Source organism: Ciona robusta, unplaced genomic scaffold (assembly GCF_009617815.1).
Source record: "Ciona robusta unplaced genomic scaffold, ASM961781v2 AP042748.1".
In the NCBI taxonomy this organism is placed as follows: domain Eukaryota; kingdom Metazoa; phylum Chordata; class Ascidiacea; order Phlebobranchia; family Cionidae; genus Ciona; species Ciona robusta.
Window position 1 is genome coordinate 34,451 of NW_028323127.1, and position 27,163 is coordinate 61,613.

The window sequence follows — 27,163 nt, forward strand, 5'->3', positions numbered from 1 at the left end:
GTTTGAGTGGAAGACTGCCCTTTTCCTTGGCGCAACCATACGACAATTACGTGTTGTATGGCCACTACACTCACAAATTGTACAAAATCCCTTTTTCGGGCATTTATTTTGGAGGTGGCCTCTATGTTTGCAATAGTTGCAAAGAGGCGCGTTTTCTTCTCCTGGGCGGGTTACAGTTACCCATCTGCCGCCAATCTTAATCACCGGTGGGATGTTTCCTTTATTGATTTTGGACATTCTTAGGTTGATCCATCCATTTTTAATCGACGGAAAATTTCGATGGTGACCAAATTGGTGAGATTTAATTTTACCCCAATTATGTTTGGCTATCAGGTCTTGAATCTTCTTCATTGGGACATCACATGGTATTGGGTGGAGGGTGATTGTTTCCAGTTCAGCCCTCGGAAGTTCTGCCCGAATTCTCATGGTAGATCCGTTTTCGGAAGTGAAGCTGATGTTATTGGTTTCAAAGTATTCAATTATGTCCGAAATTTGGGGGATTGATGTGCCTAATGCATCTTGTTTCAGGGTAAGAAGAAATGTACATTCTTTGTAGCTTTCCATTATTACTCCTTCGACAAAATCTGCGATGTGGAAAAGTGGAGCTCCTTCGGCAAAGAGTTCCATGAAGACTGATACACTCATTTGCTCTACCGTACCAGTAAGTTGGACCATGATTGTTCTCTCTAGTTTTATTTCAATTTCCGGGGTTTGTTGGGTTGTCATGTTTGTTTGTTATTGTTCGATTTTTACCGTTTCGCCGAAAATAATTATTTAAATTTATATATCAAGGAAATAACACAAATTTACCGGATTCAATGCAGGGGTGATGATCTACCAGTTGTGTTCTCGGTTGCCTCGACGTTCTTCGAAGTTAATGCGAAGAATCTGTGCAGAGACGTGGAGAGGATCTATGACGGTTGTTCGTCGGTATTGTTCCGATACTAAGTCGGTCGACGTCTTCTTTATTGTCGGAGTAAGTATATCCAACCGCAACGGCGATATCCACAGACTGGGTAGGTCGTCCGGTTTTGTGGAGGTGACCGTTCTTCCGGTGTCGAGGAGTTGTTGTTGTGGCGGTGTTGTGGAGTTGTTGGTGCTTCCGGTGTTGTAGAGCTGTTGGTGCTTCCGGTGTTGTAGAGCTGTATGGTGCTTCCGGTGTTGTAGATCGACTTGTCAAGGTGCAGAAAAACAGGAATATCAGCGAACGTCGTTTCTATTCGGTAAGAGAACCTGAGAGTAGAGTAGCCACAATACAGATTCTTACCTTATTCAAATAGAATGCCTTAAAATGTCTGAGTTGGGTGCTTCAATTCAAAAAGTGGTCTTTGTATAAAGGAAACACCTTGAACCCAATTCGGTGCAAATTTAGCCGATGTGTTAGTCTGACAAATGTGATAACGGTATGTAATAATGGTGAAGTCTGATAGCTCTTACGTTGTGCGGTGTAGCGCGATAAATGGTCAAACAAGTATTTTAGGTCCAGGACTCTTTTATTTATATAGAGTTGAGCCAAAGCTCAGATGCTTACCTTATTCAAATAGAATGCCTTAAAATGTCTGACTTAGGTACTTTTATTCGAAAAGTAGTCTCCGTATAAAGAAAACACTTTGAACCCAATTCGGTGCAAATGTAGCCGATGTGTTAGTCTGACAAATGTGATAACGGTATGTAATAATGGTATAGTCTGATAGCTCTTACGTTGTGCAGTGTAGCGCGATAAATGGTCAAACAAGTATTTTAGGTCCAGAACTCTTTTATTTATATATAGTTGAGCCAAAGCTCAGATGCTTACCTTATTCAAATAGAATAAGGTAAGCATCTGAGTCCGATAGCTCTTACGTTGTGCGGTGTAGCGCGATAAATGGTCAAACAAGTATTTTAGGTCCAGAACTCTTTTATTTATATATAGTTGAGCCAAAGCTCAGATTCTTACCTTATTCAAATAGAATACCTTCAAATGTCTGACTTGGTTGGTTTAATTCAAAAAGTAGTCTTCGTATAAAGGAAACAACTTGAACTCAATTCGGTGCAAATTTAGCCGATGTGTTAGTCTGACAAATGTGATAACGGTATGTAGTAATGGTGAAGTCTGATAGCTCTTACGTTGTGCGGTGTAGCGCGATAAATGGTCAAACAAGTATTTTAGGTCCAGAACTCTTTTATTTATATATAGTTGAGCCAAAGCTCAGATGCTTACCTTATTCAAATAGAATAAGGTAAGCATCTGAGTCCGATAGCTCTTACGTTGTGCGGTGTAGCGCGATAAATGGTCAAGCAAGTATTTTAGGTCCAGAACTCTTTTATTTATATATAGTTGAGCCAAAGCTCAGATTCTTACTTTATTCAAATAGAATACCTTCAAATGTCTGACTTGGTTGGTTTAATTCAAAAAGTAGTCTTCGTATAAAGGAAACAACTTGAACCCAATTCGGTGCAAATTTAGCCGATGTGTTAGTCTGACAAATGTGATAACGGTATGTAATAATGGTGAAGTCTGATAGCTCTTACGTTGTGCGGTGTAGCGCGATAAATGGTCAAACAAGTATTTTAGGTCCAGGACTCTTTTATTTATATATAGTTGAGCCAAAGCTCTTTTTTTTTTTTTTTTTTTTTTTTTTTTTTTTTTTTTTCTTTAACCGCTCAGAGTACTTTGGAGTTTGTTCATCGCAGATTCCATTTTGGGATTAATTTATAATCAACCTCATCATTGCGGTATGCGAAAGATGGGTAAGCACAAATAACAATGGGTGGGAAAAAAGGACAATGAAGAGCACAACTTATTGTGGTAACTTGGATTGTGGTGGTTGAAGGGCACAAATTGTTGTGGTAAGTTGGATTGTGGTAATTGTACAATTGTACTGTAGGTTAAGCAATTAAATCATCGCAAAGTTTATATTCAGTAATTTTGGTCTTGGCGCGATCAGAGCGGTTGAAAGGGATTATCCCTGTATTTTATTTATTATTTATTTTATTTTTATTTTTTTAAGATTAAATGTGTTCAACGTTTTTTCTCTACCGTATTTAAGAATACTGTTTTGTACCATAATTCTACATTTCTTTTTGACTACCCATAAAACCTTTCGTTGGAATTTGGTGTTGTACCAAATGTACTTATTTGCCTTGTCTAGTTTTTCTTTTTCCTTAATCAGTGTCGATTTGTAAGCGTTTATAATTTTAGCGCAAAGAGGGTTATTTATGTCTTGGTTATATAATACGAAGTTTCTATTTAAGCACGTTTGCGTTTCTTGCGCTTTGTTAATGAGGTTTTGCAACTCACGCAAAATAGCCTTTGCGTTCTCACAATCGTACAGCAAGTGCGCTATATTATCTACGTTCGCGCGGCAAAATTTACAATTACGAATTTGTATTTCGCCGTTAAAGTACGGGTGAAAGTTATGTTTTTTAAAGAAGTCTCCATATAAGAACGCGTTATGTGCGATTTTAAAGTTTATATCACGTTCTCGGTTATCAAATAACCTTTTGCTTGCGGATGAGCTAAAAGTAACGCGATTCCAATTAAAGGGACTAGTTTTCTGGATGTGAACGTTTTCTGGCGCGTTGTTAGACAGGAGGGCCATATAAATGGGTTTAATTTTGCTTGAGGCCAATTCAAAATCTTTTCTGATAAGGGTTTGGAATGTTGCCCTAATTATTTCGTGTGTTTTGTCTGGATATACCGTGTTCGGTGCTGAGTTACTATATAGTTTCGGATTCAGCATTTTCATCGTAGAGCCAAAGTTGTACCTGAACCATTCGTGCCACAATGAGGAGGTCTTTTCCAATTTCGAGATGAAATATATACGCGAGGTTTTTGCAGCCAGTAGTTTTAGTCTCAGATTAGGAAACAGCAGACCCCCCGCCCCTTGTGTAGCGAATAATTTATGTCTATTTATTTTTTCCAATTTACTAGGAAACCATAGGAATTTAAATAACTTATTTTGGGTATTTTTAATAAATTGTTTGGGTACCAGGATGTGTTTAGTAATTTGTAGTATCTGAGGCATGAGCAGTGCGTTTATTAATAGTACGCGGCCTTTCAGGGTTAAATTCCTTTCTTTATGTTTATTGATTAGAAAGTCTATGGCCTTGGTTGCCTTGGACAAGTTTTTTCCGACACATAATTCCGTTAAGCTAAAGTAGATTCCAAGTATTTGGACGGTGGGTTTAATTGTTTCGCTTGGGAATGTTTTTAAAATTATTTTTCGTGAACTGTCGTCGTTGGTAATAATTTGCGTTTTGTTCTTATTAATTTTTTGCCCTGATGCACTTTCGTATGCTTCCAATTCCTTTAGTACGTGTGGTATCGATTGCGGATCTCTAATATGGATTGTCATATCGTCAGCATATTGTTCTAGCTTGCCTTCGATATTATTCAATTTAAATCCGTAAATTTGATCATTGTCATTTATCTTTCGTGTGAGTGTTTCCATGCCGATTAAGAAGAGTAACATTGAACAAGGACACCCTTGCCTTATTCCTCTTCTAATGTGTATTTCTTCAGTATAGGCGCCATTAACCTCAATTTTACTTACCGTGTTTGTGTTTAGGATGCTGATCCACTTAATTATCGCCTCTGGCATACCCAATTTTGTCAAGGTTGCTCGTATGAATTGATGGTCGACCCTATCGAAGGCTTTTTCGAAGTCTATCGCCATAAGGGTAAGTTTCATATTCCTGGATTTGGCGGCTTCTATAACGGTGGTGATATTATACAGGCATTGGTCAATTGTCCGGCCCTTTATCGCACATTTTTGATTTGGGCTGATGATTTTATTTATGACTATTTCTAGTCGTTTGCTAATAATTTTGCTTAGTAATTTGTAGTCCGTGTTTAACAGGGATATAGGTCGCCAGTTCTTAATTTCCGTTTTTTCACCCTTTTTGTAAACAAGTTTGATCACTGCTGTTCGCTTGGATTTTGGCATAGTCCTTTGCAAGTATATATTATTATAAAGTTCTACGAGTTCGTGTTTTATAAAGGGCCACATTTCTTTGTATAATTTAGCCGTAATACCGTCATATCCGGGTGAGCTATCACTATTCATTTCCTGTAGCGCTGTTTGGGTTTCGAGTTCTGTGATGGGTGCAATTAACATTTTGTGTTCTATGTTATCTAATTCAATCGCACTTAGGTTGTTTAAATAGTCGTTTTGATTTCTAGTTATTGGATCTTTACCCCATAAGTTGTTGTAAAAGGAGAAAATTGTGTTCAGGGTGTTCTGCGCAGTTTCAGTTAATTCTCCGGTTTCAGTTTTTACGGTATAAAGCGTGTCTCCTTTTTTTTCATCTGTTTCCAATTTAAAAAAGCGTTTAATAAATGTTTCATCATTTTCCATTACTTTTATTTTTGATCGTATTATTGCGCCTCTATTTAACTTGTCCTCGTATTTTTCTATGTTATACCGCAACTCGTGTTCTCTAGAGCTAATTTTATTCGTTGACAAGTTTATTTGGTCCAGTTCTTTCACTGCACTGGCGTATCTTTCTTTTTCTCCCCGCCTTAGCTGTTGCGAGATGCTCTGAACAGCATTTCTTATCATGTTTTTACCTTGTTCCCACCATTCTAAGGGATTATTAACATGTCGTTTTCTAGTTTTCCACATTTCCCATATTATTCTGACATGTTCAATCACTCCCAAATGATTTAGTACCATATTATTTATTTTGTATGCGGAGGGACCCCACCTTTTATTAGTCTCAATATTTATCGTCATTATTGGGCAGTTGTTGTGGTCAGAGATGTAGTTATATCTATGTTCAAAAAACGTCATGAGAAGTAGTGCGCTCGGGTTCGCGTATATTCTATCTAGTCTTGACGCGAAAACCGGTGTTATGCGAGTAAACTCGATACGGTTTCCAAAGCGGTATCGAAAAGTATCCTTTAATTCGTGTTTTGTTTGTAGGCGTAGCCATGCTTTTTGATCTTTCTTTTTTCTGGTATTATATGGGGTCATGGTGTCCAGGGGGCTTAGGATCATGTTAAAATCTCCAGTTATAAAGAGTGGGTTTAACCTGTCATCCAGCGAAGTGGGTACGATTTTGGTTATTAGGCTTTCACGCATCATCATTTGATTGTACCCCGAACCAGACGGAAGGTAAACGTTAATTATATACATTTTTTGGTTTTTACGCTCTAAGGTAATGCTGTGTATGCGGTCTGCGGTTATTATTTGGTGCGATATCTTATGCGACGATAATAGATGTTTTTTAATGAGTATTGCCGTTCCTTGACGAAAATTAGTATCTGCGTTTAGATTATTCTTGGTGTTCCAGTATGCGGTAAACCCCTTATTGTCTACAGCTGTGTTAAGGAATGTCTCGTTTAGCCTGTGAGTCTCTTGGATACATAGTATATCAATATCATTAGAGCTAATATAATGTAGGATTTTCACTAACTTGTGTGAAAAACCATTCACATTTAGAGTACCGATCTTTAGCAGTTGGCTAACGCTCTGTATTTCTTCCATTGTTCATTTTAAAGAGGGGTTTTGAACATTTGGGTACCGGGGTACTAGATGGGTGATAGAGGGGATCTTCACTATGTTGTCCTTCGGTTTTCTTCAGATTCTTTTCGAGGTCTCTTGTTTGGGGTTCTGGTTGTTATCTCGCAGGGTTTTGGCCAATTATGTCGGACTGTGTCTGGTGGGTCTGAGAGGAGGAGACAGGCTTCGTCCATATAATGGTTCGTACTAGTTGATTCAATTGTTATACGTGTTCCATTGTTGGGAGCTGGTTTGGGTGTTGACTGACCGGTGCATATGATTCCTTCTGTAGTCGGTGTGGTTTCCCTTATCCTGTAAGATTGTTTGGCATGCGAGGGGCTAGGTTCGGGCGTTTTGTTTCTGATTTGGTTATTGGCTACTTCCTTGTCGAATTTGATCTGTTGGCGGGGTTGTTGTGGGGATCTAGGTGCTCGCTGTTTTTTGGGGGTTTCAAATCGGTTGAGGTCCGGTTCTAGTTCCAATTCTGGGGCGGAAGTCATACAAAGCATGTCTTCTTCCTGGGACGTATCAAAAAGTTGTAATATGTTGTAGTGGTTTTCCACCGGAAGTGACCAATTTACCTCGCCTACTTTGCTTTGTCGTGGGATGCCTTTTACAGTTGACCAGTTCAAATGCTCATTTTTTGGGTTGCTGGGTGTCGAAATTTGACTTTTGGGTGTGAGGCCAGATGTTTGGGGTGATGTCGTATCATGTGGAAATTGATGTAATAGCTCCTTTGTTGTTTTTGAGGCTGTTGTAAATACCGCTCGTTTCCGTGGTGCAATTGAGCGACAGTTCCTTGTAGGGTGTCCGCTACAATTGCAGTTAGTGCAGTATCCCTTTCTGGGGCATTTGTTTTGTAGGTGCCCGCGATGTTTGCAGTAGTTACATAACGGGGAGTTCTCTTCGCCAGGTCTAGTCACCGTTATCCATCTGCCTCCGATTTTGATAACAGGCGGGATGTTTCTCTTGATGATGGTGCTCATTCGCAAATTAATCCACCCGTTCTTGATGGAAGGGAAGTTGCGATGGTGGCCATATTGGAAAGATTTAATTTCTCCCCATTTGCAGTTGTTGACTATCTCCTTAATTTTTGTTATAGGGATGTCGCACGGTATCGGGTGAAGCGTGATTGATTCCAGTTCCGATCTTGGTAATTCTGCTCTAATTCTCATTGTTGATCCGTTTTCTGAAGTGAAGCTTATATTGTTTTCGTCGAAATATTTGATGATTGCAGGGATGGATGGAATTTGAGAACCTAACGCTTCTTCTTTTAAGGTGAGGAGAAAAGTACACTCCTTGAAGCTCTCCATGATGACTCCTTCGACGGAGTCGGCGATATGTGACAGGGGAGCGCCCTCAGCGAACAGCTCCATAAACACTGAAACGCTCATGTGTTCAACAGTTTCGGTGAGTTGCACCATAACGTTTCGTTTCAGCTCGATCTCGAATTCAGGTGTTGTGGTTGCCATTGAAGTCTCAGCAGTAGGTGTACAGGGTTTAAAAAAGGTATTATTATTGGGCGGATTGCGTGTGCGCGGCGGTTTACCGGAGACTCACAGGCTATTTAATGCGCTCTGATCGCGATTTTAGACTAAGGGGCGAAAGTTACATATACTAACACAGAAAGTTAGGGTAAGACTATAACAATGGCAAATATTTTAGTATTTACAATAGAATGGCTAACCCAGTTACTATAGTGATCACAGTCACCTGAGGTTCCAACTTTAAGTTAGAACGTGAAGGATTGCAGTTGTTCAACCGTAGATCAACGCTTTGTTGCGGGTCGGTGGTGTGAGCAGTACGTTGCAGCAGGTCAGGGTTACAGGTGGTTCAGTAGGACAGAGTGGTGCAGAGCAGGTGGTCCAGATGATCAAAGTGGTGTAGAGCAGGTAGTCCAGCGGGTTGTGGTGGTGCAGAGCAGGTGGTGCAGGGCAGTTAGTGCAGAGCAGGTGGTGCAGAGCAGGTGATCCAGAGCAGGTAGTAGAATCCAGGCGTTGTTGTCGGTAGAGTGCAGGTTTCGATGATCAGTAGTTGTCTGACTTGGTTGGTTTAATTCAAAAAGTAGTCTTCGTATAAAGGAAACACCTTGAACCCAATTCGGTGCAAATTTAGCTGATGTGTTAATCTGACAAATGTGATAACGGTATGTAATAATGGTAAAGTCCGATAGCTCTTACGTTGTGCGGTGTAGCGCGATAAATGGTCAAACAAGTATTTTAGGTCCAGAACTCTTTTATTTATATATAGTTGAGCCAAAGCTCAGATGCTTACCTTATTCAAATAGAATGCCTTAAAATGTCTGAGTTGGGTGCTTCAATTCAAAAAGTGGTCTTTGTATAAAAAAAACACCTTGAACCCAATTCTGTGCAAATGTAGCCGATGTGTTAATCTTACAAATGTGATAACGGTATGTAATAATGGTAAAGTCCGATAGCTCTTACGTTGCGCGGTGTAGCGCGATAAATGGTCAAACAAGTATTTTAGGTCCAGAACACTTTTATTTATATATAGTTGAGCCAAAGCTCAGATGCTTACCTTATTCAAATAGAATACCTTCAAATGTCTGACTTAGGTCCTTTTCTTAAAAAAGTAGTCTTCGTATAAAGAAAACACCCTGAACCCAATTCGGTGCAAATGTAGCCGATGTGTTAGTCTGACAAATGTGATAACGGTATGTAATAATGGTAAAGTCCGATAGCTCTTACGTTGTGCGGTGTAGCGCGATAAATGGTCAAACAAGTATTTTAGGTCCAGAACTCTTTTATTTATATATAGTTGAGCCAAAGCTCAGATGCTTACCTTATTCAAATAGAATGCCTTAAAATGTCTGAGTTGGGTGCTTCAATTCGAAAACTAGTCTCCGTATAAAGAAAACACGTTGAACCCAATTCGGTGCAAATGTAGCCGATGTGTTAGTCTGACAAATGTGATAACGGTATGTAATAATGGTGAAGTCTGATAGCTCTTACGTTGTGCGGTGTAGCGCGATAAATGGTCAAACAACTATTTTAGGTCCAGAACTCTTTTATTTATATATAGTTGAGCCAAAGCTCAGATGCTTACCTTATTCAAATAGAATGCCTTAAAATGTCTGAGTTGGGTGCTTCAATTCGAAAACTAGTCTCCGTATAAAGAAAACACGTTGAACCCAATTCGGTGCAAATGTAGCCGATGTGTTAGTCTGACAAATGTGATAACGGTATGTAATAATGGTGAAGTCTGATAGCTCTTACGTTGTGCGGTGTAGCGCGATAAATGGTCAAACAACTATTTTAGGTCCAGAACTCTTTTATTTATATATAGTTGAGCCAAAGCTCAGATGCTTACCTTATTCAAATAGAATACCTTAAAATATCTGACTTAGGTCCTTTAGTTCGAAAAGTAGTCTCCGTATAAAGAAAACACTTTGAACCCAATTCGGTGCAAATGTAGCCGATGTGTTAGTCTGACAAATGTGATAACGGTATGTAATAATGGTGAAGTCCGATAGCTCTTACGTTGTGCGGTGTAGCGCGATAAATGGTCAAACAAGTATTTTAGGTCCAGAACACTTTTATTTATATATAGTTGAGCCAAAGCTCAGATGCTTACGTTGTGCGGTGTAGCGCGATAAATGGTCAAACAAGTATTTTAGGTCCAGAACTCTTTTATTTATATATAGTTGAGCCAAAGCTCAGATCCTTACCTTATTCAAATAGAATGCCTTAAAATGTCTGAGTTGGGTGCTTCAATTCGAAAAGTAGTCTCCGTATAAAGGAAACACCTTGAACCCAATTCTGTGCAAATGTAGCCGATGTGTTAATCTTAAAAATGTGATAACGGTATGTAATAATAGTAAAGTCCGATAGCTCTTACGTTGTGCGGTGTAGCGCGATAAATGGTCAAACAAGTATTTTAGGTCCAGAACACTTTTATTTATATATAGTTGAGCCAAAGCTCAGATGCTTACGTTGTGCGGTGTAGCGCGATAAATGGTCAAACAAGTATTTTAGGTCCAGAACTCTTTTATTTATATATAGTTGAGCCAAAGCTCAGATGCTTACCTTATTCAAATAGAATGCCTTAAAATGTCTGAGTTGGGTGCTTCAATTCGAAAACTAGTCTCCGTATAAAGAAAACACTTTGAACCCAATTCGGTGCAAATGTAGCCGATGTGTTAGTCTGACAAATGTGATAACGGTATGTAATAATGGTGAAGTCCGATAGCTCTTACGTTGTGCGGTGTAGCGCGATAAATGGTCAAACAAGTATTTTAGGTCCAGAACTCTTTTATTTATATATAGTTGAGCCAAAGCTCAGATGCTTACCTTATTCAAATAGAATGCCTTAAAATGTCTGAGTTGGGTGCTTCAATTCGAAAAGTAGTCTCCGTATAAAGAAAACACTTTGAACCCAATTCGGTGCAAATGTAGCCGATCTGGTGTAGCGCGATAAATGGTCAAACAAGTATTTTAGGTCCAGAACTCTTTTATTTATATATAGTTGAGCCAAAGCTCAGATGCTTACCTTATTCAAATAGAATGCCTTAAAATGTCTGAGTTGGGTGCTTCAATTCGAAAACTAGTCTCCGTATAAAGAAAACACTTTGAACCCAATTCGGTGCAAATGTAGCCGATGTGTTAGTCTGACAAATGTGATAACGGTATGTAATAATGGTGAAGTCCGATAGCTCTTACGTTGTGCGGTGTAGCGCGATAAATGGTCAAACAAGTATTTTAGGTCCAGAACTCTTTTATTTATATATAGTTGAGCCAAAGCTCAGTTTTTTTTTTTTTTTTTTTTTTTTTTTTTTGTACTTTTTTTAGCTGCTCAGAAGTGATTGTAAGAATATGTTTGTGGCAACTCAACGTCCTCATCATTGCAGCGGGCGAAACACTATACACATACACATTACGGTGCAAAAGCCAATTGATGCATTTATACGCAACGCAATACAAACAAGTGATGCACTACACTAAAAAGAAAGTGATACAATTATATTTCGCTACACTTGGAACAGTTTGACCTTCATTAAAGTAAATTGGGGTAGGATTCACGGATATTAAAGATTTGGAGAGATTTTTCTTTTCCATTTACTGCGACGCTTTTTTGTATATTTACACGAGTTTTTGTTTTGACGACCCATAAAATTTTACGTTGGAATTCTGCGTTATGCCAGCAAAGTTTATTGGCTATATCTAATCTTAACTTTTGGTTGATCATCTCGGTTTTGAATATGTTCATTACTTTTGCCCCAAAGAAGTTGTTCGCATTAATACCATTATTTAACATGACGAGTTCCTTGGTGATTTTTAGAGGTTCTATTAAGATCGCGTTTAATAGATGTTGGATTTTATTTAATATACTTTTTGCGTTTTGGCAATCATATAGTACGTGCTCTATGTTGTCCGTAGGTAGATGACAGAATTTACAGATTCTGATTTGGATTTGCCCATTAAAATGTGGTTCAAAATTATTTTTCCGGAAGAAATCCCCAAAAAGAAATGCGTTATGGGCTATTTTATAAGCGACGTCTCGTTCTTTATTGTTGAAATGAGGTTTTATCTGTTTTTTCTGATACGTTATGTTTTCCCAGTCATGCGGGCTATCGATGACACTTTTGTTTTGGAAAAATTGATCCGTAAGAACCGCATAGATCGGTTTTATTTTACTGGAAGTTAACGCAACGTCGTTTTTATTTAAGAGAAGGAAAGTAGATCTAATGCTCCTATGCGTCGGATCTGGAAATAATGTACTCGGTACAAGGTTAGTATAAATTTCGGGGTTGAGGATCTTTATCGTAGATCCAAGGTTATAACGAAACCATTCATGCCAGATCTCGGAAGTTTGGGTTAATTGTGAGATTGCGTATATTCTTGAAGCTTTCGCTGATTCTATTTTGGCTTGGATGTTTGGGAATGAGAGACCACCTTTTTTATGGGGTGCATACAGCACCATTCGTTAAATCTTTTCGATCTTTCCAGGGTACCAGAGAAATGAAAAAAGGGCGTTTTGGATTTTGTTTGTAAAGTGTTTCGGAATTACGACATGTTTACTGATTTGTAAGATTTGCGGCATTAGCAACGAGTGGACTAAGGTGGTGCGGCCTTTCAGGGTAAGTTTTCGTATTCTATGTTTATTTGCTAGGAAGGTGATAGCCGCTTGCGCTTTATCTAAATTTCGTTGCGTACAATTTTCTGTTAGACTAAAATATATTCCCAGGACTTTTATCATATTTTTGATTGTATCATTTGTAGCGTATTTGGGCGCCGTACTCACGTTCGTCATTATCTGGGTTTTGTTCTTATTTATTTTTTGGCCAGATGTTCTTTCGTATGCATCTAGTTCCTTAAAAACATGAGGTATAGATTTCGCATCTCCTAATATTATTGTTAAATCATCTGCGTATTGTTCTATTTTGCATACGGTCTGATTTATTCTAAAGCCTCTAATATTAGTATTCGCGGCTATTTTCCTTGTCAGCATTTCCGCCCCTAAGAGAAACAATATCATAGAGCAGGGGCACCCCTGTCTTATTCCTCTGCGCATATAGATTGCCTTCGTAAATGCGCCATTTACCTCAACTTTACTGTGGATATTGTTGTACAAAATTTTTATCCACCTAATAAAGCCTTTTGGAAGGTCTAGTTTTTCTAGTACTTTATAGATAAATTCGTGACTGACTCTGTCAAACGCCTTTTCAAAGTCTACAGCCATGATCGTTATATCTTTTTTGAAATGCTTGGCAGCGTTAATTGCGCCAGAAATATTATATAAACAGTGGTCGATTGTACGCCCTTTGATTGCGCATTTTTGTGAGGGACTGATCAAGTGTTCAATAATTTGGTCTAGGCGTCTGCTTATGATTTTGCTTAGAATCTTGTAGTCCGTATTGAGCAATGAGATCGGTCGCCAGTTTTTAAGGTCCGTTTTTGGGCCCTTTTTATGCATAAGTTTAATAATTGCTGTCCGCATTGTATTAGGCATTATCTGCTGTAGGTATATATTATTGTATAGCTCCACTAATTCCAATTTTATGAATGGCCACATCGATTTATAAAATTTTGTGGTAAAGCCATCACTACCGGGTGAACTATCCCCCTTCATATCTTGAATGGCTAGTTTTATTTCGGCTTCGTTAATCGGGGCGATAAGGGCTTTTTTTAATTTTGGGTTAAGCGAGGGTGGCAATACGTCGCTCAAGTAGGCGTTCTGGTTTTTGGTTTTTGATTTATTTCCCCATAGGTTATTATAAAAATCAAATATTCCCTGCATAGTTTCTTTTGGATGGTCCGTTAATGTCCCGTTTTCTTTTTTAATTGCGTATATGGATTCACGTTTTTGAGCGTCTGCTTCGAGTCTAAAGAATTGTCTGGTAGGTTTTTCATCATTTTCAATTGTTTTTACTTTGGATCTTATAATTGCACCTTGACATATTTTATCCTCATATCGCTCAATGTTATGTTGCAGTTCATATTGTCTGTTAGGTGCCTCGTTAGCGGTACTAGTTTCGGGGCGCATTAATTCAGCTACGGCTTTGGTGTATCTTTCTTTTTCCCCTTGGTTTACTTGTTGGGATAAGTTTTGTACCGTTGATCTTAATAATTGTTTACCTTGCTCCCACCAATCTAGGTAGTTATAAACCATTCGCTTTTTCGCTTTCCAGATGTCCCATACAATTCTAAGATATTCAATCACATCAGGATGTTCTAAGATCCGGTTGTTCAGTTTGTAGGTCGAACTGCCCCATCTTTTATTCGTTTCTACTTTTATGGTGAGTATCGGACAGTTATTGTGGTCTGTTATGTAATTTCGTTTATGCTCTATTTTTATAAGCAATGCTAAACTCGCCGGGTTTAAGTAGATTCGGTCTATTCTTGAAGCTGAATTGCGGGTGATTCGCGTATATTCAAGACGGTAACCGCGGAAAACCCGAAAAGCATCTTTTAGGAGACTGTGCCGCTGAAAGTTTGCCCATGCATTTCTATCAATTTTTTTTCTTTTGTCGAAATAGTTTTTGTGGTCTAAGGGGGTTAGCACCATATTAAAGTCTCCTGCGATTATAACTGGCGATACATGTTCTACAGGCATTACGGTATTCATTTTGTTTATAAGCGAAGCACGTTTTTTCATACAGTCGTACGTTGCGCCAGCAGGTAAGTAGACGTTGAATATTATAAGAGTTTCGTGTTTGCGCTTTAAAGTAATGCTCTGAATGCGATTCTCGCTAATGATTTTATGCGTGATGTAGTGCGACGACATTAAGAATTTTTTTACTAATATTACTGTGCCGCTTCTGAAGTTAACATCGGGGTCTAAAGCGTCTTTGGTATTCATATAAATTTCGAGCCCTCGTTTTTCTCTTAATTCATTAGCTTGGTCATTGCTAAGCCTATGAGCCTCCTGGATACATAGAATATCTATATCGTTTTCAATAATGAAGTTATAAGTTTGCATTATCTTTTTTCCTAAACCATTTACGTTGAGTGTTGCAATTTTGATAAGTTTCCCGTATTCGATTTTATCCTCCATGATTTTTTCTTGCAGAGGGTGTACTTTGGTAATTTAGTACTAGGTGAAAGTATGTCGCTACTTGATTATTTCTTTTTCTTCTTGGCGTGGTCGCTTTGGTGTTCTCGGTATGGCATGAGTATAAGTGGGCCTTTCTTTTCTGATTGGTGGAAGTGGTTCCATCGGTGTGATCTCTTCCGTTGTTCCATCCGGTTCTTGTGTGGGCAGTTTCGGATATTGCGAGATATACGCTTTGTTCGCCCAGTTCTCCTCGCCAAACAGCGCTCTCGGGGGTTGGGAAGCGGGACGTTGTTGTCGCGAAGACGGGGATCTTTCGTTCGCTGATTGTTCTATGCCATTTGCTCTCTTTGAGGTTTCCTCGGGTGTTGCATTCCTTTCTTTTTTGGTTTTAGGTGATGGTTGTTTTTTGGGAGAAGGCGTGTCCAATTGTCTTTCCAATGGTAAGTCCGGAGCCGATGTCATTAATACTTCCTCTTCCTCTTGCGAGGTTTCGAACAGTTGCAATATGTGGAAGTGGTTTTCAGTTGGAATTGTCCAATTTCCTTTTTCCTTGGTTCCTGAGTGGCGTCCTTCGACTCGAGTCCATTCTTCATTTCGGGTGTTGGCAGCTGGTGTAGAAGTTTGGCTTATTGGCAAGTGGCTTCTCTTGGTTGTTTCTTTCCTGGCGGGTGACTGAAAGGCGATGTTTTGGGTAGAGCCTTTATTTGTTTGAAACACTGCCCTTTTCCTCGGTGCAACCATACGGCAGTTGCGTGTTGTATGGCCACTGCACTTGCAGACTGCACAGAAGCCCTTTTTAGGGCATTTATTTTGAAGGTGCCCTCTGTGTTTGCAGTAGTTGCACAGAGGCGTGTTCTCCTCGCCCGGACGGGTTACCGTAACCCATCTACCCCCAATTTTGATGACTGGAGGGATATTTTGCTTATTAATTTTTCCCATTCTTAGATTAACCCAGCCATTTTTGATTGAAGGGAAATTTCGGTGGTGGCCATATTGGTGTGATTTAATTTCACCCCAATTATGTCTGGTCGCCAGTTCATGGATCTTTTTGATCGGGACATCACACGGGATCGGGTGGAGGGTGATGGTTTCTAGTTCAGCCCTCGGAAGTTCAGCGCGGATCCTCATAATCGAGCCATTTTCAGAAGTAAAGCTGATGTTGTTTTCTTCGAAGTATCCAATTACGTCCGAAATAAGGGGAATTGTAGTGCCAAGTGCCTCTTGTTTTAGTGTGAGAAGGAAAGTGCATTCTTTGAAGTTTTCCATAATTACACCTTCTACGGACTCTGCAATATGGAATAGTGGAGCTCCTTCGGCAAAGAGTTCCATAAAAACTGAGACGCTCATTTGCTCGACCGTGCCAGTAAGTTGTACCATAATGGTTCTGTCAAGTTCTACATCTATTTCCGGGGTTTGTTGGTTTGTCATTTTTTTCCTTTGGCCGTTAATTATTATAACTTATTTTTAAAGAAAGATTTATATAGCGGAATAACCTATAGGGCTCACAGGCTAAGATTTTATCCCAAGTGCGCGTGTATGTACCGAAATACGAATTAGATTTTTAAGTATTCAAGTTTAACACGGTTAGATACTGTAAATTTATATAGCAAGAATACAACACAGGTTTACCGGGGATGGTGATGAATCACCAGATGCAGTAGAAGTTCAGAGGAGGTTTCGAGCAAATTGCAGTCCTCGCAGAGTCGTACAGTTTTTAGAGTTGGTGAGAGTAGTTCGTCGATGGTCTTCTGATATTGGCGTGATAACGGTTTAACCAAGTCTTTGTCGGAGCAGTAAATATATCCGACCGCGACGATATGCCCCAACAGGGGTAGGGTCGTCCGGTAGTGTGAGGTTGTAGAGGATTCCGGTGTTGTAGAGTTGGTGGAGCTTTAGTTGTTGTAAAGTGGCAGTTGTAGAGTTGTAGGTAGTCGGTGGGATGTGGAGAGACTTCTGGCGATGCAGCAATCAGGAATCAGCAGCAATACGTCGTTTCTATTTGGTAAGAGAATCTGAGAGTAGCCCAAATTCTTACCTTATTCAAATAGAATGCCTTAAAATGTCTGAGTTGGGTGCTTCAATTCAAAAAGTGGTCTTTGTATAAAAAAAACACCTTGAACCCAATTCTGTGCAAATGTAGCCGATGTGTTAATCTTACAAATGTGATAACGGTATGTAATAATGGTGAAGTCCGATAGCTCTTACGTTGCGCGGTGTAGCGCGATAAATGGTCAAACAAGTATTTTGGGTCCAGAAAACTTTTATTTATATATAGTTGAGCCAAAGCTCAGATGCTTACCTTATTCAAATAGAATACCTTCAAATGTCTGACTTAGGTCCTTTTCTTAAAAAAGTAGTCTTCGTATAAAGAAAACACCCTGAACCCAATTCGGTGCAAATGTAGCCGATGTGTTAGTCTGACAAATGTGATAACGGTATGTAATAATGGTAAAGTCCGATAGCTCTTACGTTGCGGGGTCGATGTGTTAGTCTGACAAATGTGATAACGGTATGTAATAATAGTAAAGTCCGATAGCTCTTACGTTGCGCGATAAATGGTCAAACAAGTATTTTAGGTCCAGAACTCTTTTATTTATATATAGTTGAGCCAAAGCTCAGATTCTTACCTTATTTAAATAGAATACCTTAAAATATCTGACTTAGGTCCTTTAATTCGAAAAGTAGTCTCCGTATAAAGAAAACACGTTGAACCCAATTCGGTGCAAATGTAGCCGATGTGTTAGTCTGACAAATGTGATAACGGTATGTAATAATGGTGAAGTCTGATAGCTCTTACATTGTGCGGTGTAGCGCGATAAATGGTCAAACAAGTATTTTAGGTCCCGAACTCTTTTATTTTTATATAGTTGAGCCAAAGCTCAGATGCTTACCTTATTCAAATAGAATGCCTTAAAATGTCTGAGTTGGGTGCTTCAATTCGAAAAGTAGTCTCCGTATAAAGAAAACACTTTGAACCCAATTCGGTGCAAATGTAGCCGATGTGTTAGTCTGACAAATGTGATAACGGTATGTAATAATGGTGAAGTCCGATAGCTCTTACGTTGTGCGATGTAGCGCGATAAATGGTCAAACAATTATTTTAGGTCCAGAACTCTTTTATTTATATATAGTTGAGCCTAAGCTCAGATGCTTACCTTATTCAAATAGAATGCCTTAAAATGTCTGAGTTGGGTCCTTTAATTTGAAAAGTAGTCTTCGTATAAAGAAAACACCCTGAACCCAATTCGGTGCAAATGTAGCCGATGTGTTAGTCTGACAAATGTGATAACGGTATGTAGTAATGGTAAAGTCCGATAGCTCTTACGTTGCGGGGTCGATGTGTTAGTCTGACAAATGTGATAACGGTATGTAATAATAGTAAAGTCCGATAGCTCTTACGTTGCCCGATAAATGGTCAAACAAGTATTTTAGGTCCAGAACTCTTTTATTTATATATAGTTGAGCCAAAGCTCAGATGCTTACCTTATTCAAATAGAATGCCTTAAAATCTCTGAGTTGGGTGCTTTAATTCGAAAAGTAGTCTCCGTATAAAGAAAACACTATGAACCCAATTCGGTGCAAATGTAGCCGATGTGTTAGTCTGACAAATGTGATAACGGTATGTAATAATGGTGAAGTCCGATAGCTCTTACGTTGTGCGGTGTAGCGCGATAAATGGTCAAACAAGTATTTTAGGTCCAGAACTCTTTTATTTATATATAGTTGAGCCAAAGCTCAGATGCTTACCTTATTCAAATAGAATACCTTAAAATATCTGACTTAGGTCCTTTAATTCGAAAAGTAGTCTCCGTATAAAGAAAACACGTTGAACCCAATTCGGTGCAAATGTAGCCGATGTGTTAGTCTGACAAATGTGATAACGGTATGTAATAATGGTGAAGTCTGATAGCTCTTACGTTGTGCGGTGTAGCGCGATAAATGGTCAAACAAGTATTTTAGGTCCAGAACTCTTTTATTTATATATAGTTGAGCCACAGCTCAGATGCTTACCTTATTCAAATAGAATGCCTTAAAATGTCTGACTTAGGTCCTTTAATTCGAAAAGTAGTCTCCGTATAAAGAAAACACTTTGAACCCAATTCGGTGCAAATGTAGCCGATGTGTTAGTCTGACAAATGTGATAACGGTATGTGATAATGGTGAAGTCCGATAGCTCTTACGTTGTGCGGTGTAGCGTGATAAATGGTCAAACAATTATTTTAGGTCCAGAACTCTTTTATTTATATATAGTTGAGCCAAAGCACAGATTCTTACCTTATTCAAATAGAATACCTTCAAATGTCTGACTTGGTTGGTTTAATTCAAAAAGTAGTCTTCGTATAAAGGAAACACCTTGAACCCAATTCGGTGCAAATTTAGCCGATGTGTTCGTCTGACAAATGTGATAACGGTATGTAATAATGGTGAAGTCTGATAGCTCTTACGTTGTGCGGTGTAGCGCGATAAATGGTCAAACAAGTATTTTAGGTCCAGGACTCTTTTATTTATATATAGTTGAGCCAAAGCTCAGATGCTTACCTTATTCAAATAGAATGCCTTAAAATGCCTGAGTCGGGTGCTTCAATTCAAAAAGTAGTCTCCGTATAAAGAAAACACTTTGAACCCAATTCGGTGCAAATGTAGCCGATGTGTTAGTCTGACAAATGTGATAACGGTATGTAATAATGGTGAAGTCTGATAGCTCTTACGTTGTGCGGTGTAGCGCGATAAATGGTCAAACAAGTATTTTAGGTCCCGAACTCTTTTATTTATATATAGTTGAGCCAAAGCTCAGATGCTTACCTTATTCAAATAGAATGCCTTAAAATCTCTGAGTTGGGTGCTTCAATTCGAAAAGTAGTCTCCGTATAAAGAAAACACTCTGAACCCAATTCGGTGCAAATGTAGCCGATGTGTTAGTCTGACAAATGTGATAACGGTATGTAATAATGGTGAAGTCCGATAGCTCTTACGTTGTGCGGTGTAGCGCGATAAATGGTCAAACAAGTATTTTAGGTCCAGAACTCTTTTATTTATATATAGTTGAGCCAAAGCTCAGATGCTTACCTTATTCAAATAGAATGCCTTAAAATGTCTGAGTTGGGTGCTTTAATTCGAAAAGTAGTCTCCGTATAAAGAAAACACTTTGAACCCAATTCGGTGCAAATGTAGCCGATCTGGTGTAGCGCGATAAATGGTCAAACAAGTATTTTAGGTCCAGAACTCTTTTATTTATATATAGTTGAGCCAAAGCTCAGATGCTTACCTTATTCAAATAGAATGCCTTAAAATGTCTGAGATGGGTGCTTCAATTCGAAAACTAGTCTCCGTATAAAGAAAACACTTTGAACCCAATTCGGTGCAAATGTAGCCGATGTGTTAGTCTGACAAATGTGATAACGGTATGTAATAATGGTGAAGTCCGATAGCTCTTACGTTGTGCGGTGTAGCGCGATAAATGGTCAAACAAGTATTTTAGGTCCAGAACTCTTTTATTTATATATAGTTGAGCCAAAGCTCAGATGCTTACCTTATTCAAATAGAATGCCTTAAAATGTCTGAGTTGGGTGCTTCAATTCAAAAAGTGGTCTTTGTATAAAAAAAACACCTTGAACCCAATTCTGTGCAAATGTAGCCGATGTGTTAATCTTACAAATGTGATAACGGTATGTAATAATGGTAAAGTCCGATAGCTCTTACGTTGCGCGGTGTAGCGCGATAAATGGTCAAACAAGTATTTTAGGTCCAGAAAACTTTTATTTATATATAGTTGAGCCAAAGCTCAGATGCTTACCTTATTCAAATAGAATACCTTCAAATGTCTGAGTTAGGTCCTTTTCTTAAAAAAGTAGTCTTCGTATAAAGAAAACACCCTGAACCCAATTCGGTGCAAATGTAGCCGATGTGTTAGTCTGACAAATGTGATAACGGTATGTAATAATGGTAAAGTCCGATAGCTCTTACGTTGCGGGGTCGATGTGTTAGTCTGACAAATGTGATAACGGTATGTAATAATAGTAAAGTCCGATAGCTCTTACGTTGCGCGATAAATGGTCAAACAAGTATTTTAGGTCCAGAACTCTTTTATTTATATATAGTTGAGCCAAAGCTCAGATTCTTACCTTATTCAAATAGAATACCTTAAAATATCTGACTTAGGTCCTTTAATTCGAAAAGTAGTCTCCGTATAAAGAAAACACGTTGAACCCAATTCGGTGCAAATGTAGCCGATGTGTTAGTCTGACAAATGTGATAACGGTATGTAATAATGGTGAAGTCTGATAGCTCTTACGTTGTGCGGTGTAGCGCGATAAATGGTCAAACAAGTATTTTAGGTCCCGAACTCTTTTATTTTTATATAGTTGAGCCAAAGTTCAGATGCTTACCTTATTCAAATAGAATGCCTTAAAATGTCTGAGTTGGGTGCTTTAATTCGAAAAGTAGTCTCCGTATAAAGAAAACACTTTGAACCCAATTCGGTGCAAATGTAGCCGATGTGTTAGTCTGACAAATGTGATAACGGTATGTAATAATGGTGAAGTCCGATAGCTCTTACGTTGTGCGGTGTAGCGCGATAAATGGTCAAACAAGGATTTTAGGTCCAGAACTCTTTTATTTATATATAGTTGAGCCAAAGCTCAGATGCTTACCTTATTCAAATAGAATGCCTTAAAATGTCTGAGTTGGGTGCTTTAATTTGAAAAGTAGTCTCCGTATAAAGAAAACACTTTGAACCCAATTCGGTGCAAATGTAGCCGATGTGGTGTAGCGCGATAAATGGTCAAACAAGTATTTTAGGTCCAGAACACTTTTATTTATATATAGTTGAGCCAAAGCTCAGATGCTTACCTTATTCAAATAGAATGCCTTAAAATGTCTGAGTTGGGTGCTTCAATTCAAAAAGTGGTCTTTGTATAAAAAAAAACACATTGAAACCAATTCTGTGCAAATGTTGCTGATGTGTTAATCTGACAAATGTGATAACGGTATGTAATAATGGTAAAGTCCGATAGCTCTTACGTTGTGCGGTGTAGCGCGATAAATGGTCAAACAAGTATTTTAGGTCCAGAACTCTTTTATTTATATATAGTTGAGCCAAAGCTCAGATGCTTACCTTATTCAAATAGAATGCCTTAAAATGTCTGAGTTGGGTGCTTCAATTCGAAAAGTAGTCTCCGTATAAAGAAAACACTTTGAACCCAATTCGGTGCAAATGTAGCCGATGTGGTGTAGCGCGATAAATGGTCAAACAAGTATTTTAGGTCCAGAACTCTTATTTATATATAGTTGAGCCAAAGCTCAGATGCTTACCTTATTCAAATAGAATGCCTTAAAATGTCTGAGTTGGGTGCTTCAATTCGAAAACTAGTCTCCGTATAAAGAAAACACTTTGAACCCAATTCGGTGCAAATGTAGCCGATGTGTTAGTCTGACAAATGTGATAACGGTATGTAATAATGGTGAAGTCCGATAGCTCTTACGTTGTGCGGTGTAGCGCGATAAATGGTCAAACAAGTATTTTAGGTCCAGAACTCTTTTATTTATATATAGTTGAGCCAAAGCTCAGATGCTTACCTTATTCAAATAGAATGCCTTAAAATGTCTGAGTTGGGTGCTTCAATTCAAAAAGTGGTCTTTGTATAAAAAAAACACCTTGAACCCAATTCTGTGCAAATGTAGCCGATGTGTTAATCTTAAAAATGTGATAACGGTATGTAATAATAGTAAAGTCCGATAGCTCTTACGTTGTGCGGTGTAGCGCGATAAATGGTCAAACAAGTATTTTAGGTCCAGAACTCTTTTATTTATATATAGTTGAGCCAAAGCTCAGATGCTTACCTTATTCAAATAGAATGCCTTAAAATGTCTGAGTTGGGTGCTTTAATTTGAAAAGTAGTCTCCGTATAAAGAAAACACTTTGAACCCAATTCGGTGCAAATGTAGCCGATGTGGTGTAGCGCGATAAATGGTCAAACAAGTATTTTAGGTCCAGAACACTTTTATTTATATATAGTTGAGCCAAAGCTCAGATGCTTACCTTATTCAAATAGAATGCCTTAAAATGTCTGAGTTGGGTGCTTCAATTCAAAAAGTGGTCTTTGTATAAAATAAAACACATTGAAACCAATTCTGTGCAAATGTAGCTGATGTGTTAATCTGACAAATGTGATAACGGTATGTAATAATGGTAAAGTCCGATAGCTCTTACGTTGTGCGGTGTAGCGCGATGAATGGTCAAACAAGTATTTTAGGTCCAGAACTCTTTTATTTATATATAGTTGAGCCAAAGCTCAGATTTTTTTTTTTTTTTTTTTTTTTTTTTTTTTTTTTCTTATTGTAACCGCTCAGAGTACTTTGGAGTTTGTTCATCGCAGATTCCATTTTGGGATTAATTTATAATCAACCTCATCATTGCGGTATGCGAAAGATGGGTAAGCACAAACAACAATGGGTGGGAAAAAGGACAATGAAGAGCACAACTTGTTGTGGTAACTTGGATTGTGGTGGTTGAAGGGCACAAATTGTTGTGGTAAGTTGGATTGTGGTAATTGTACAATTGTACTGTAGGTTATGCAATTAAATCATCGCAAAGTTTATATTCAGTAATTTTGGTCTTGGCGCGATCAGAGCGGTTGAAAGGGATTATCCCTGTATTTTATTTATTACTTATTTTATTTTTATTTTTTTAAGATTAAATGTGTTCAACGTTTTTTCTCTACCGTATTTAAGAATACTGTTTTGTACCATAATTCTACATTTCTTTTTGACTACCCATAAAACCTTTCGTTGGAATTTGGTGTTGTACCAAATGTACTTATTTGCCTTGTCTAGTTTTTCTTTTTCCTTAATCAGTGTCGATTTGTAAGCGTTTATTATTTTAGCGCAAAGAGGGTTATTTATGTCTTGGTTATATAATACGAAGTTTCTATTTAAGCACGTTTGCGTTTCTTGCGCTTTGTTAATGAGGTTTTGCAACTCACGCAAAATAGCCTTTGCGTTCTCACAATCGTACAGCAAATGCGCTATATTATCTACGTTCGCGCGGCAAAATTTACAATTACGAATTTGTATTTCGCCGTTAAAGTACGGGTGAAAGTTATGTTTTTTAAAGAAGTCTCCATATAAGAACGCGTTATGTGCGATTTTAAAGTTTATATCACGTTCTCGGTTATCAAATAACATTTTGCTTGCGGATGAGCTAAAAGTAACGCGATTCCAATTAAAGGGACTAGTTTTCTGGATGTGAACGTTTTCTGGCGCGTTGTTAGACAGGAGGGCCATATAAATGGGTTTAATTTTGCTTGAGGCCAATTCAAAATCTTTTCTGATAAGGGTTTGGAATGTTGCCCTAATTATTTCGTGTGTTTTGTCTGGATATACCGTGTTCGGTGCTGAGTTACTATATAGTTTCGGATTCAGCATTTTCATCGTAGAGCCAAAGTTGTACCTGAACCATTCGTGCCACAATGAGGAGGTCTTTTCCAATTTCGAGATGAAATATATACGCGAGGTTTTTGCAGCCAGTAGTTTTAGTCTCAGATTAGGAAACAGCAGACCCCCCGCCCCTTGTGTAGCGAATAATTTATGTCTATTTATTTTTTCCAATTTACTAGGAAACCATAGGAATTTAAATAACTTATTTTGGGTATTTTTAATAAATTGTTTGGGTACCAGGATGTGTTTAGTAATTTGTAGTATCTGAGGCATGAGCAGTGCGTTTATTAATAGTACGCGGCCTTTCAGGGTTAAATTCCTTTCTTTATGTTTATTGATTAGAAAGTCTATGGCCTTGGTTGCCTTGGACAAGTTTTTTCCGACACATAATTCCGTTAAGCTAAAGTAGATTCCAAGTATTTGGACGGTGGGTTTAATTGTTTCGCTTGGGAATGTTTTTAAAATTATTTTTCGTGAACTGTCGTCGTTGGTAATAATTTGCGTTTTGTTCTTATTAATTTTTTGCCCTGATGCACTTTCGTATGCTTCCAATTCCTTTAGTACGTGTGGTATCGATTGCGGATCTCTAATATGGATTGTCATATCGTCAGCATATTGTTCTAGCTTGCCTTCGATATTATTCAATTTAAATCCGTAAATTTGATCATTGCCATTTATCTTTCGTGTGAGTGTTTCCATGCCGATTAAGAAGAGTAACATTGAACAAGGACACCCTTGCCTTATTCCTCTTCTAATGTGTATTTCTTCAGTATAGGCGCCATTAACCTCAATTTTACTTACCGTGTTTGTGTTTAAGATGCTGATCCACTTAATTATCGCCTCTGGCATACCCAATTTTGTCAAGGTTGCTCGTATGAAATGATGATCGACCCTATCGAAGGCTTTTTCGAAGTCTATCGCCATAAGGGTAAGTTTCATATTCCTGGATTTGGCGGCTTCTATAATGGTAGTGATATTATACAGGCATTGGTCAATTGTCCGGCCCTTTATCGCACATTTTTGATTTGGGCTGATGATTTTATTTATGACTATTTCTAGTCGTTTGCTAATAATTTTGCTTAATAATTTGTAGTCCGTGTTTAACAGGGATATAGGTCGCCAGTTCTTAATTTCCGTTTTTTCACCCTTTTTGTAAATAAGTTTGATCACTGCTGTTCGCATGGATTTTGGCATGGTCCTTTGCAAGTATATATTATTATAAAGTTCTACGAGTTCGTGTTTTATAAAGGGCCACATTTCTTTGTATAATTTAGCCGTAATACCGTCATATCCGGGTGAGCTATCACTATTCATTTCCTGTAGCGCTGTTTGGGTTTCGAGTTCTGTGATGGGTGCAATTAACATTTTGTGTTCTATGTTATCTAATTCAATCGCACTTAGGTTGTTTAAATAGTCGTTTTGATTTCTAGTTATTGGATCTTTACCCCATAAGTTGTTGTAAAAGGAGAAAATTGTGTTCAGGGTGTTCTGCGCAGTTTCAGTTAATTCTCCGGTTTCAGTTTTTACGGTATAAAGCGTGTCTCCTTTTTTTTCATCTGTTTCCAATTTAAAAAAACGTTTAATAAATGTTTCATCATTTTTCATTACTTTTATTTTTGATCGTATTATTGCGCCTCTATTTAACTTGTCCTCGTATTTTTCTATGTTATACCGCAACTCGTGTTCTCTAGAGCTAATTTTATTCGTTGACAAGTTTATTTGGTCCAGTTCTTTCACTGCACTGGCGTATCTTTCTTTTTCTCCCCGCCTTAGCTGTTGCGAGATGCTCTGAACAGCATTTCTTATCATGTTTTTACCTTGTTCCCACCATTCTAAGGGATTATTAACATGTCGTTTTCTAGTTTTCCACATTTCCCATATTATTCTGACATGTTCAATCACTCCCGAATGATTTAGTACCATATTATTTATTTTGTATGCGGAGGGACCCCACCTTTTATTAGTCTCAATATTTATCGTCATTATTGGGCAGTTGTTGTGGTCAGAGATGTAGTTATATCTATGTTCAAAAAACGTCATGAGAAGTAGTGCGCTCGGGTTCGCGTATATTCTATCTAGTCTTGACGCGAAAACCGGTGTTATGCGAGTAAACTCGATACGGTTTCCAAAGCGGTATCGAAAAGTATCCTTTAATTCGTGTTTTGTTTGTAGGCGTAGCCATGCTTTTCGATCTTTCTTTTTTCTGGTATTATATGGGGTCATGGTGTCCAGGGGGCTTAGGATCATGTTAAAATCTCCAGTTATAAAGAGTGGGTTTAACCTGTCATCCAGCGAAGTGGGTACGATTTTGGCTATTAGGCTTTCACGCATCATCATTTGATTGTACCCCGAACCAGACGGAAGGTAAACGTTAATTATATACATTTTTTGGTTTTTACGCTCTAAGGTAATGCTGTGTATGCGGTCTGCGGTTATTATTTGGTGCGATATCTTATGCGACGATAATAGATGTTTTTTAATGAGTATTGCCGTTCCTTGACGAAAATTAGTATCTGCGTTTAGATTATTCTTGGTGTTCCAGTATGCGGTAAACCCCTTATTGTCTACAGCTGTGTTAAGGAATGTCTCGTTTAGCCTGTGAGTCTCTTGGATACATAGTATATCAATATCATTAGAGCTAATATAATGTAGGATTTTCACTAACTTGTGTGAAAAACCATTCACATTTAGTGTACCGATCTTTAGCAGTTGGCTAACGCTCTGTATTT

The 27,163-nt window shown here is 38.2% G+C and overlaps 1 protein-coding gene and 1 long non-coding RNA gene across 4 annotated transcripts in view; one reads left to right on the plus strand and one right to left on the minus strand.

Annotated features, from left to right (window-relative positions):
• The first annotated feature begins 11,049 nt into the window (after nucleotides 1–11,049).
• Nucleotides 11,050–27,163, plus strand: part of LOC149723495 (uncharacterized) — a 55,864-nt gene continuing 39,750 nt past the window's right edge. Inside the window, exons 1-4 of one of the 3 annotated variants that reach the window (XR_016386939.1) lie at nucleotides 11,050–12,233; nucleotides 12,452–12,582; nucleotides 14,134–14,241; nucleotides 15,971–16,076. This is a non-coding gene — a long non-coding RNA (uncharacterized LOC149723495). Of the gene's footprint in view, nucleotides 12,583–14,133; nucleotides 15,006–15,970; nucleotides 16,077–27,163 lie in introns of those variants that run through there. The other 2 variants (XR_016386937.1, XR_016386940.1) reach the window with 2 other exon arrangements.
• LOC149723496 (uncharacterized) lies at nucleotides 15,057–16,427 on the minus strand. Its single transcript, XM_089893579.1, has one exon. The coding sequence runs from the start codon at nucleotides 16,425–16,427 to the stop codon at nucleotides 15,057–15,059; it is 1,371 nt and encodes a 456-aa protein (XP_089749705.1).